The sequence below is a fragment of the Chenopodium quinoa genome, unplaced genomic scaffold (genome assembly GCF_001683475.1).
Source record: "Chenopodium quinoa cultivar QQ74 unplaced genomic scaffold, ASM168347v1, whole genome shotgun sequence".
NCBI lineage: Eukaryota > Viridiplantae > Streptophyta > Magnoliopsida > Caryophyllales > Amaranthaceae > Chenopodium > Chenopodium quinoa.
In genome coordinates this window covers 3419912-3431549 of record NW_018744469.1, presented here as the reverse complement: position 1 = coordinate 3431549, position 11638 = coordinate 3419912, and the positions used below count along the sequence as shown (strand labels likewise).

The 11638-nt window shown below is 34.1% G+C and overlaps 1 protein-coding gene across 4 annotated transcripts; it reads right to left on the bottom strand.

Moving 5' to 3' along the window:
- Positions 1-7024: 7024 nt before the first annotated feature.
- LOC110697575 lies at positions 7025-11355 on the bottom strand. Of its 4 annotated transcripts, none has more exons than XM_021874947.1 (7): positions 10445-11355; positions 10060-10250; positions 9900-9976; positions 8306-8460; positions 8074-8229; positions 7927-8000; positions 7025-7844 (listed from the first exon to the last, which is right to left on the bottom strand). In XM_021874947.1, exons 2-7 carry the CDS (start codon positions 10126-10128, stop codon positions 7758-7760), a joined length of 618 nt encoding a protein of 205 aa, XP_021730639.1. In that variant the 5' UTR covers positions 10129-10250; positions 10445-11355; the 3' UTR covers positions 7025-7757. The 4 variants fall into 4 exon arrangements, with proteins under 4 accessions (XP_021730639.1, XP_021730640.1, XP_021730641.1 ...); XM_021874948.1 differs by having other exon boundaries at positions 7025-7841; XM_021874949.1 differs by having other exon boundaries at positions 8074-8190.
- Positions 11356-11638: the final 283 nt, after the last annotated feature.

Below are 11638 nucleotides of genomic sequence, written 5' to 3'. Positions count from 1 at the left end.
AGTAGGCTAACGTATTTAAAACATTCAAACACACTCACAAATGAGCATTAATTTGACAAAATGAGCAAGAATCATTTGCTCATTTGACAAATGAGCATTAAATAGTTTTCTCATTTGACAAATGAGCAAAAAATAATTGGTCTTGACAAATGAGCAAAAAATTATTGCACATTTTATCAATAAAATGTGTTTCCTAATATCAATATTCTCACATTCATTCCTAACAACTAACCAAATTTTACTTACAACGAAACAGATAATTCTGTTGTTCAGAAGGTATAGGAACTTCAGAGTCCATGTTCACCACTCAAGAAAAATATACGTAGTACTATGTATTTAAAGTTGAAATTTAAATAGCAAATCATGAAACACTGCTGGTTTAATGACAAATTCCTAAAGTTATATGCATAGAACAGCTAAAGCATGTTAACAAGCAACCGCAATAGAATAGTAGATCCAACATTACTGCTTCGAAGCAGCAGCTCTCTGACTCGATAACCTTTAAGTTAGAGAAATAGACTAGAAAAGAATGTAAGTAGTAAAAACAAATACTTACTTTTTCTATGGAGCTACTCAGTTCATGGGAGGAATGAGTTGCTTCATATGATTCAAAGAATGATGCCTCTTTAGGATTTTCTGCTATTATAGTTTAAAGTTGAAACCAAAGAATATAGAAAAATGCATGAGAGTCCATGCTGATTTCAAAGAAATAGATTAATTATGGTACATTAGCAATAAGATTAAGAGCACACTTTGACTGGAGAAGAACCATCAAGTGATTCCATATAGTTTCCTTCACCAAAGACAGCTGAGAAAAGATAACCAGTTTGGCCGACAGAGCTCTACAAACCAACAGGTGCTAAAGGAAGATTTGGGCAAGCCAAGACCCTTGGGACTACTCTTCCTTGATCTAGTAATGCTAATGCTATTGCATACTGGTCCAAAAGCAATGTATATATACAGCAGTACTTACAGAATGTTGTGACTGTGTCCTCCTAAAATAAGTTCTTCAATGAAATCATTTCGCAAATCTATAAGGCGAAGCTCACTACCAAAGCTGGTCCCAATATTGGCAGTTCCATTGAGTAGGTTGTTTCTTAGTAACCTGTTGTCAGACACATAGAATTAATTTATTAGTAAAATTACAATCACTTTGTTGATAATTTCACATTTAGCTTCTGAGACAAAATCACCAAAGTAAGGTAAAAAAAAGAAGCAAAAGGTTAAAAAAATGAGAGGGGTAATCATACAAAGTTTGCAAATTGGATTGGTTGAACACAACTGCAGGTAGTTGCCCACTTAAGCTAGAGTTTTCCATCCTTCTGTGCAACCTCAACCAGTAAATTAAATCTACACAAAAGGGTGAGAAAAGAAACAAAAACAATATACAAAATACAATCTTGGGGAATATTAAATAAGAAGATCATCAATTAAATATGTACTACATTTGAAATTGATAAAATAATAGGATTCATTGGGGAATATTGTCAAACACTTAGTGTGCATCAAAATTTGCACAAATTAGTGAAATGTAAGTACCAAAATTGACAAAATCAATCTCTATAACCATTCATAACCTCGGAAATTATAAATAAAAGTTCGAATTACACTACAAAGAACCCTAAATTAACAAAAGCATTTTACGATAAACTAGTGAAATTGAATTTCAAGATTTAAAAAAAAAAACAGAGAAAAAAGCAATTCAAGAAAAAAATCAATTGAAATAAAACAAAATCACAAACAATAATTAATGAAACCATAATTGATCAAAAAAAAAAAGCGAACTACAAAATCGCAGATTGTAAGTATTCCAAAAACAAAGAAAAAACCCTACTTACAACAAAATAAAAAATTACAAAAAAAACAAAAAAAAATCAATAATTAAAGAAAGAAAACTCATATACCGTAATTGTCCAGAATCAAGTATTTGAAGAGCGAAGCTGCAAGATCGATGCAGTACCAAAAACGAATTCGTAGGAAGAGAAAGAATATAAAGGAGGAGAGAGTAAATGTAATGAAGAGAGAAAAAGTGAAAATGAAAACTTTAGAAGATTGGGGGTAGTCAGCCAAGCAGTGAAATTACACATTTACCCTTAATGAGGCGGATTGAATAACAGCCATCAGATGACCTCAATTCAATGGTCTAGATTTGTTCTCACATAAGTTGGGGTTCTCACATAAAGGATGCGTTCTCACATGATCCCATATATATATAGTCATTGATATGATAAAAAAAATTAAAAAAAAATTAAAGAGATTAAAATCCAAAGTTGAGACAAAGATATTGATTATTTTGTGAAAACTTGAATGTTAATTGATTACCATATTTATGTAAATGATTTTTTGCTTTGTTATTTATTATAGGACAATTACATAAAATTTTGGAAACGCACATGATTATGAAATATCATTTTTTTAGCTTTTAGGTGTAGTATGGGTAGTTCAAAAGTTGAACACCAAATTTTCAATCCTCCTCCCCTCCCCCTAAAAGTGAGGTAGATCACTTTTAGGGGTAGTATGGGTAGTTCATATTTTTTTAGCTAATACATGGTGTGATTTGACAATAGTGATGTCATAAAAGTATAATGATGTTATATAAATGATATCATATACATAAAATGATGTCATATAACCATAATAGTGATTTGATTTGACAATAATAATGGAACAATAGAATTTTTTTTTTTTTTGAAACGATAGATTGTTTGATTGCAACACTTCTTCAAATGAAAATATTATTCACTATTTAATTTTATCTCTCTCGTTACATGGTCATCCACTCGTACTCCGCTCATATTATTTATTATTTTCTTTCTCTGACATCCTTTACATAAATTATATAGTTATTCTCACTTTTTTTTTCGACAAATTTTTAATAAAGGCCGGTGTACAGTATATTACTATATGGCGCGGCCCATTTGAGGACTTATGACCCTCTTTACACGTGTTAGGTTTGGATTTTTTTTTTCTTCCTTTTTATTTTTTTCCCTAATTACATAAGCAATATTTTAACAAATTCAATTAATCACATGAGAGTGAGGGATAGTTCAAGTGGTTAGAGCTTCTCTCTCGGTTTCAAGAAATCATGGGATCGATTCTCACCCTCGCCTTTGTGATGCTCCAATGCATTATTCACGTACACCACTTTGGCGTATGTTTATGCCATACACGAAGTACATAAGATCAAATAGTCATATAAGTACGTATAAGCTAGTACTTGTTGGAATCGTCTCAATCTATAGTTTTCAAACATCATTTTTGTACTTGTATAATTTAAAATTATTGCTAATCAAAGATAATATTGGTCAAAATTAATTGTTGGCATATACACCGGTCAAACTAGGGCACTTAAAAACACAAAGGGAATATACTATTGGGTTAAGATTGCATCACTAATAACTTTGTGAGACAAACCCAAAATATAGAAATTAAAAGAGAACAAAAATTCATCACTCGTACAACTCTATGGCTTTTTCTCTTTCCTCCTTCAGTTGTCTCCCCTCTTTTCTTCACCATCTCCCTTCAACAATGGCTTTTGCCAACAAACAACATTTCATCACAAACATCCTCATTCTTTGCTGAATCTAACAAAATTGTGCTTGAGAATCGCCCCGAAAGATTCTTGAAAGAGGTTCAGGCTGAAGCTCGAGCATTCTATGGCTTCCAAATCCCCACTGAAAACATTTGTTCTGAAATGTACTAGTTTTTTAAAAAAAACTTCCTTAAAATATTATAACCTTAAAAATCATTTTTTTTTCGTGCAAGTAAAACAAACCCCTGTGTTAAGAAGAAGGCTATTTGGGCTTTAAGGTGGATTCACGGTGCTAAATCATGGGATTGGAGTCATTAATGTAGTTGTAGTGTCATATTATGTTCATTTTGCAGAAATTAATTTCTTCTGCGCGCCTTTTTAAAATTAACTTCCTAAGTTTCATTTTCGATTATTCTAAGAAGAACTTTTGTACTTCGTATTATTTTTTATGTAGTACTATAGTACGCAAACTTCGTAAGGGAATGACTTAAAGAAAGGGAAAGAAGAAGAGAAGAATGCAATTTTTTTTGATTTACAATGTTGTTTAATTTGTTTTAAACAAGAAAAGGAAACAACTTTAAACTAAATTAAAATAAAAATAAACCAACACCATACAACCACCAGTCCATGCACCACAAAACCACTATCACTTCATTTCTCTTTCCCTCTGTTGCCCCTCCCCCTCCCCACAAACCATATCCTCTTCCCCAAAAGAAAAAAAAAAGAAAAAAAAAAACCTCATACCCTCAAAACTCCCAGCCTCTAAGGTTTCGAGGGTGTGGGGAGGGCGGTTGAGGGTTTCTAGCAATCAAGGAGGGGTTTTTCAAGGGGGAGGAGGAGTGGTTAGGGGGAAGGAAATGGGGTTTTTTATAGGTTAAGGGAGGACGAGGAGGGGCAGTGGGGTGGGTGGTTTCTCGGTGGTGTACTAATGGGGGTATGGTGGTGGCTAAGGAATGGTGATATAGTTACCTAGGGGGTAGGGAATTAATTGGAAAGACTTTGGGGTATAGAGAGGGTAGAGGGAATAGGAAAAAAAAGCCTAACAAACAACAGTAATGGGAATAAGGGCAGTTGATTCCCTTATCCTTTAATGAATGTCTCCAACCAAACAGTCCTTTAGTGTATTATCTATTTAAGCTAGCTTATATTTTGCACGTCATATTTGTTCCCCCATTAAGCTGAGTAGCTAGCTTAACTTTTAAATTTAGCTAAAACTCAACATCCCAAAAATATGAGGAATTGCCATGTTCGTGTCAAAATTATATAATACAATACTCCAGTATAACTTAATAGCATTTGGTAAGATACTATCATACAGACATTTAATCACATTATCTAGTAAACAGATGATATCATCTAGATAAATGATCATACCCTCTAAAATTACTTTTTAAAAGGTAAAGATATAATTCCTTTGTTTTAAATTAAATGAAACATTTTAACTCTTTTTTTTTTTTTTTTTGATAGTACATTTTAACTCCTTGACACTATTTATAAACTTATTTTTTTAGTAAAAGAAACATGTCATCTTATTATTTGTAACGGAGTAAGTACAAAGTAATAAGTACTCCTTCCGTATATAAATAATTGAAACATTTCTCTTGTGCACGTATGCCAAAGCAAAAAATTTAATTATCAATAATTTAATATTATAACAATTGAATATTACGTAATAAACTATTCATTATTGAGAGTTTGAGACGATTTGAACAAATACCCACAAAACTATATTCATTATTATGTATAAATCACAAACACTAGTCAAAGTAAACTAGATGAATAATGTAAAAAGTCAAAACGTTTTACTTATTTAAATACAGATGGCGCAATCGTTATTATGTTATTTATCATATGTTGTTGAAATAATCACAAATCAGGAGAAGTATTGTCATATAGCACATAATTGTTTTGAAGCAAATAGGATAGTTAAGTTGTAAATATTAATATGAGTATAAAGTACCATCAAATAGGTAAGGAAACAAATAGGATAGTTAAGTTGTAAATATTAACATGAGTATAAAGTATCATCAAATAGGTAAATAGTATCATTAAATGCTGTGTTGGTATAAATATTTTTCTAAAGATACAAATAAGTATGTAAATTGTAAATCAAATATTATACCATAGTGAGATATATATAAATAGTATTACTAAGACAACTTATAATCTAATGGTATAATATACATGCATAATAATACACAAAAAGTACACTATAACTAAAGAAAAAAAAACAAAAAAAAACTTTTATGAATGTCAAATGACTATTTTACCCTCTTATGTATCTCCAAACCACATAGAAGCTATGCGCTAAGATGCACTCCACAAGCAAATCATAATGTCTACTTGTATATATTTTTTTATTAATGATTTTTAGTAATAACTAATCAAAATTGTGTCTCACTAAATGTGTAAATCAAAGTTGAAAGGATTTTCTGAAAATATAGGTCATAGGCCATTAGGCCATATCTTTTTCCATTGGCAGTAGCCACTACCCACCACAGTGAATTCAAGTTGGTTCATTGAACCCACTGATTTTTATTTATTTATATTTTTTTAATTTATTGTTTTTAATTTTTTATTTTTTATTTTTTATTTTTTAATTTTTTGCCTTAACAATGAATTGAACAACTAGGGCACACGAGCATTACAATGATTACAGATTAGAGGGAGCCTTCCAGAATGGAAAGACCCTCACTACCTCGAAACGTATTAGTCGCAGGCAACTCGAAGATATGGATCCACACAAATCTGCACAACCACGTCGGTCATTACCTTGTGAGGGCATGCCACAAACATCCTTATCATATTCTAGCTTATGTAAAACAGAAATACTAGTGTGTTATATCACTCCCCTTCTGAAAATCCCACCAAATTGATCAACAAAACCATTTATACTTATGAAATACCCCAAGGGATTATGGTCATACTAATTCCACCTTCAATTTATGCATTCACAATCTACTAATCTAGCAGGTACGTTATTTAAGGCATATACTAGTATACTAAAATCCCAGTACATGCTGAACTACTGGTACACTGGTAGCACACCGTTATCATTTATTTACGCTAAAATTTAAGCATTGTGAGTTATTGTCAAGGCTTTGTGGTTGTTATTGTTTGCGTTATTGCCAAGCTGATTGATCCTAATCAATCATATTCAATAATTCCAGCAAATCGTTAGCTGCTCATTTGAATACAGGTTAAATTCAGCCCTAGATAAACCTTATAGCCTCCACCATCCGTTCATCATTATTATAAATTTATAATAGAACACTCTGATCTTAACTTTCAATCTTAACATGTTGAACCGGCACTTCCTCAATAGATCAACGATGAATGCTGGTTTAGCAGGTGCTATCACCTTTAATAGTTGTACATCCTAAAAAATTAGGGACTGAAGGAAACTGACTTTGTCTTCACTAACTGCACAAGCAAGCCCATGCCCCGAGTCAGAAAACAGAAAAGTAAAGAAAAAAAATACTCCCTAAGATATGGTCCTTAAGAAAACAGCAATTAAGACATGTATTTTCTTTCAAATTGACTTGTGTTAAATTGTAAAATTTATATTCATCTATTTAAACTAAATTTACTTAAATATCAAACAATAAACCAACAGAGGTCATATTCGATTCATTCATGAAACCTTATCTCTTCATGGCGTACTCACTTACGCTGTCATACACATCAAAAAGGTGCTTTAGGCAAACTATTGCCACACTTCAAAGTCCAAACTCCAAAATGCTACTTAAACATCCATTCAAAGCTAAGAGCTGCAGATCAATAAACTTCATTCAAGAAAACCCCCATCCTACAGGCTGGTCCATATCTACATTTCCAGAATAAGGAATCGATCTTGACACATTGGCCACATCTTTCTCCAATTCTTTCTCCAGGTTTTTTAGTTCAGCTAGTTCTTCATTAAGCTTTAATATCCGTTTTACAGCTTTTGCTTGGCGACTGAGTACTCATCACGGGAATCCATCAATGGCTTGCTTTTGTGCAGTTGTACAGCCTTTTCCACGTAAGGAACTAACCAGCCTACTTTAAAATGCAGACATTGCAGGTCAGACAATGTAGTGTTCAAGTAATCAGCTTGAGAATCACTCAAGGATCGAACTGAGGTTTCTTCTAGAATAAGAACCGCTGTTGCCAACGACTCTAATGCCCTAGAAACCATGTCGCCATTGCGGATGATGCTATTTTCTATCAAGTTTCCATGCTTAGACTATATATTTTGCAACGTCTTGAGTAAGTTAGACCTTACATCAAGTCCTTTGAATTTGACAATTGAATTATCACTTTTGTTGCTCTGCTGAAAAGAACACAGTGGGCACAAAAGTCCTATTAGCCATAAGAAGTTTAAAAGCATAGACAAGTGCAATTTGATTTAGTACCTGAGAGATTATATAATTCCTTGACACATGGTGTCTACATTTGGTTTCCCTTGTCAAAGTTTTCAGATGGGGCACTGATCAACAAAAACAGTTCACGAAGCTTAATTTTCAATAATAATGAAAAGGTCTTCATTGGAAAAACTTTACCTTCTTCAGCTGCATGCTCCAATTCATTCAAGGCAGACGTTCTCCTCACTCTCGCGCAGGTTGTAGATGTAAAATACATCTCAGTGATTGGTTCAGCAACTTCAAGTTCAGACATCACTGACAACAGTATCTCCATTCTTGTTAGTCTTTCTCGTGCTGCAGATGTTAAAGGTATTTTAATGTTTTTTTTCTGCAAGTCCATGCAGATTTAGAGAGAATAGAGGTGTCACACCTCGTGAGATGCTTCCTCGTGTTGCAAAGGTAGAGGGTGCCTCAAAAATTTGTTCCATAAACACAGGGTCAAGCTCAATTGGAGTAGGGGATTCACCATCTTGACTGTCAAGGGTGTCAGCATCAGATTGAGTCTCTTCATCGTCCTTTGTTGCCCTTCACAAGCACAAACAAAATTAAATATGTAACTCAACAATCAAAACACTACCCCTTGTATGGTGAAAGGCATTCTACATAACAAAATGTACCTAATCGCTTACTTGTTTTTCTTGGTGGAACATGGAGAAAGTGTGTGAAATATAAGAAATAATAGCGAGAAAAAGGGGACCATATTTTTTGATTTAAAGTGAAGATAATGCGAGAAAAAGCAAGGAGATTTTGAGAGAATGAGACATTTAAAGTTTGGGATCTAGACAACAATAAATACATTAATTTCAACCCCCTTGTCTTCAGCAATAGAGCAATGCTTATATATATGACTAGTCCTACTATTTGCTACATCCACTTTGATACGTCAACACTTATAAAGCTATATGTTTCAAGTTCATAATATTTATACACATTTCAATAACAAATGGCATGCCAAGCAAGGTTCTCGAACAAAAATAATTAAATACTTGGAATATGCAAACATCACAGCATATATTCTAAGAGCAGATGAGCAATTATATGATTCTAGCATGCCTCATGTTCTTTAAACAACAGATGCACAATTTATCACAAAATCCAATCTACAATACCATTTATTGAATGACAATCCTCTTGGTTTCACTGTACTCAAATATACTCCAAAAATTCAACTTACAATCTATTTCACATGGACCAAATTATCAATCTTGTCCACACCATAATGCATAAGGCAAAGTTTTACCCCAAAGTAGATCCTAATTGCTATATGATGTAGTGCAGTCAGCCTAGAGGTGACAAAGGAGATTAATATTTAAAATTGTCAAGGAGATGGCACCTTTTTAATTTACAATGTCAACACATCTAAAATTTTTTAGAAGAAATAAATCCAAGTCTTCTACTTTCCAAATCATTGAGTGAGCATTAACAAACAATAATATAATAGCAATGTAATCCCTAAATCCTTATTACATGGGTAGAGAGTGAGAGAATCTAGAGACACATGCATGATATGTCTCACAAAATTAACTCCTTAAAACAACACTTTTGCCCAATTCGTACCTTAAAAATATGTTTTCAGATTATTCTCAAACCTAGAGTAATTGACCCCTACAGATCTCAGTCACATAAAATGGCAATAATCCAATTTCTAGAAAACCTTTTTTGGGACCTGAGAGCAAATTAAGGTTGATTGCAGAAGACAAATGGAAGATGCTATGAGTACAAAGAGTTTTTTTTAGAAGTTCATTACAAGATATTAATAGGAGGCACAAAATTGCATGGGAAGTAGTAAATACTGGAATACAATTAATGCTGAACAAAGAATGTGTTAATTTAACTCAAGGAAATGTCACTATCAGCATAATCACTGGATTGATAGACAGTAGTTACTGCACACATCTCTCAATCTATGCCAGGCAAATGTTACAATTTGATGCCAAAAAATGAAAAGGTGAGGCTAAACTTACCGTTTGGGCATACACGCATTTGATGGTAGCCAAGTCGGAGGTGGCCAGAACACCCCAGATAGATAAGATGCCAAATTCTGACAATCACCAAGCATAAAATCGTAAACAAAAAGTGAATCATCATAATCGCGAAAAGGAGAACTATATGAAGTGAAACAACCTCAATAAAAGACAATGCAATTGCCTTTCCATCCTTGAAAATCCTCTGCTGAGGCAAAGAAGCTCCCATCAAAAGTTATAAATAGTATTTTATCATCGCCAATGCCTTCAACTTCATCCCATTTTGTCTCCCCCTCGTTTAACTTATAAATGGTAAAAGCTATTCCATCTCTTGTTCCACGCTTACACCATCTATATATTAAATACAGTTCTTGATTATCAGTTGATACAGCTAGACGTCTAATTTTGGTTGAAGACTCAGGCAATGGATTTTCTATGAAGAGCAACAATGATAAGGTGTCGTAATCCATCTTATAGGCTCTACCTCTGCGGTCAATAGCATAAATCTTTTCTTTAAAATTAATTACATCATGAAAGTTCCTTACCTCTAGAAAGGTTCCCTGGAAAGTGGAAACTCACATCCAATTCTTGCTTGTCTTTAAACCTTTCCTGGAGACTCACATCCAATTCTTGCTTGTCTTTAAGCCTTTCTTAGAAACTCACATCCAATTCTTGCTTGTCTTTAAGCCTTATTGCACATAAAGCCCCTCTATGATGTAAAACAATGGCAGTACAATCACCAATAGTAGGGTAAGTTTTACTACAATTAGGATTTACAAACAAAACCACCCTTTTATCGTTGAAATCAGGAAGACCCTTCTTCCCAAACATATCCCCAGGGGCATCAACAAACCTTAACCTATGGAACACAGCCATCTCACATACTTGAATGTACGATAAATCCAAATTCCTAGGGTAACCGACGGGCAACAATCTAATGGCAATTGGTGAAAGCAATCTGCTCACAAACAACTTTCCATGGTGCAACTCTTCAGCAATGAAAAACCAGGGTGGGAGCTTGGGATCAATTGTTGATCAAAAGAGTAAAACATAACTCGCCACTAGAACCGGTGAGAAAGGACCACTGTCATCTAAGCAACTTCCAGCACAGGTTGCTAGAGAGTAGGGAAAAATAGGGGATAATATATTCTTTGAGGTGAGATCATGTAAAGTGATTGATCTCTTCCATGCCTTACAAACTTCCCAGAAGTTCTGGGTGTCGGATCGACTCTCAAGGCATTCATCAATTTTTGACAACAGCTCCAGGGGCAAGTCCGACCAAAATACTCGCCCACGGCTCATTTTGGTGAATCTAATTGAATCCAATAATTATAATAATAGTCTCCAATGCTCCTTAAACACAAGTGTTCAATGTACCCCTTAAAAATGGGATTTGTTAAACATCGCCCACAAATTACTACATAAAGCCCACAAAATTCACTTGGTTTGCCAAAATTGCCCTTGACCTTAAAAAAAAAACACTCACACTCTCATTGCTCATCTTCTTTCAACCTCTCTAAAAAAAAATTTCAAATAACGGCAATGTCGAGGCGGCAAGGCAAAGAATTGGCGGCGGCGGCGGAGGGAAGGATGTCCCAAGAAGGAAAGGTACATTTTGTTTTTAAAAAAAAAAAAGGGAAAAACCGCCGTGAACGCGGTGGGGCGCCCTGGCTGGACGCCCAGCCGGCGGTGGTGGCGCCAGATGCAGACGCCGCCACCAGTTGGCTGGCGTCTGGGCT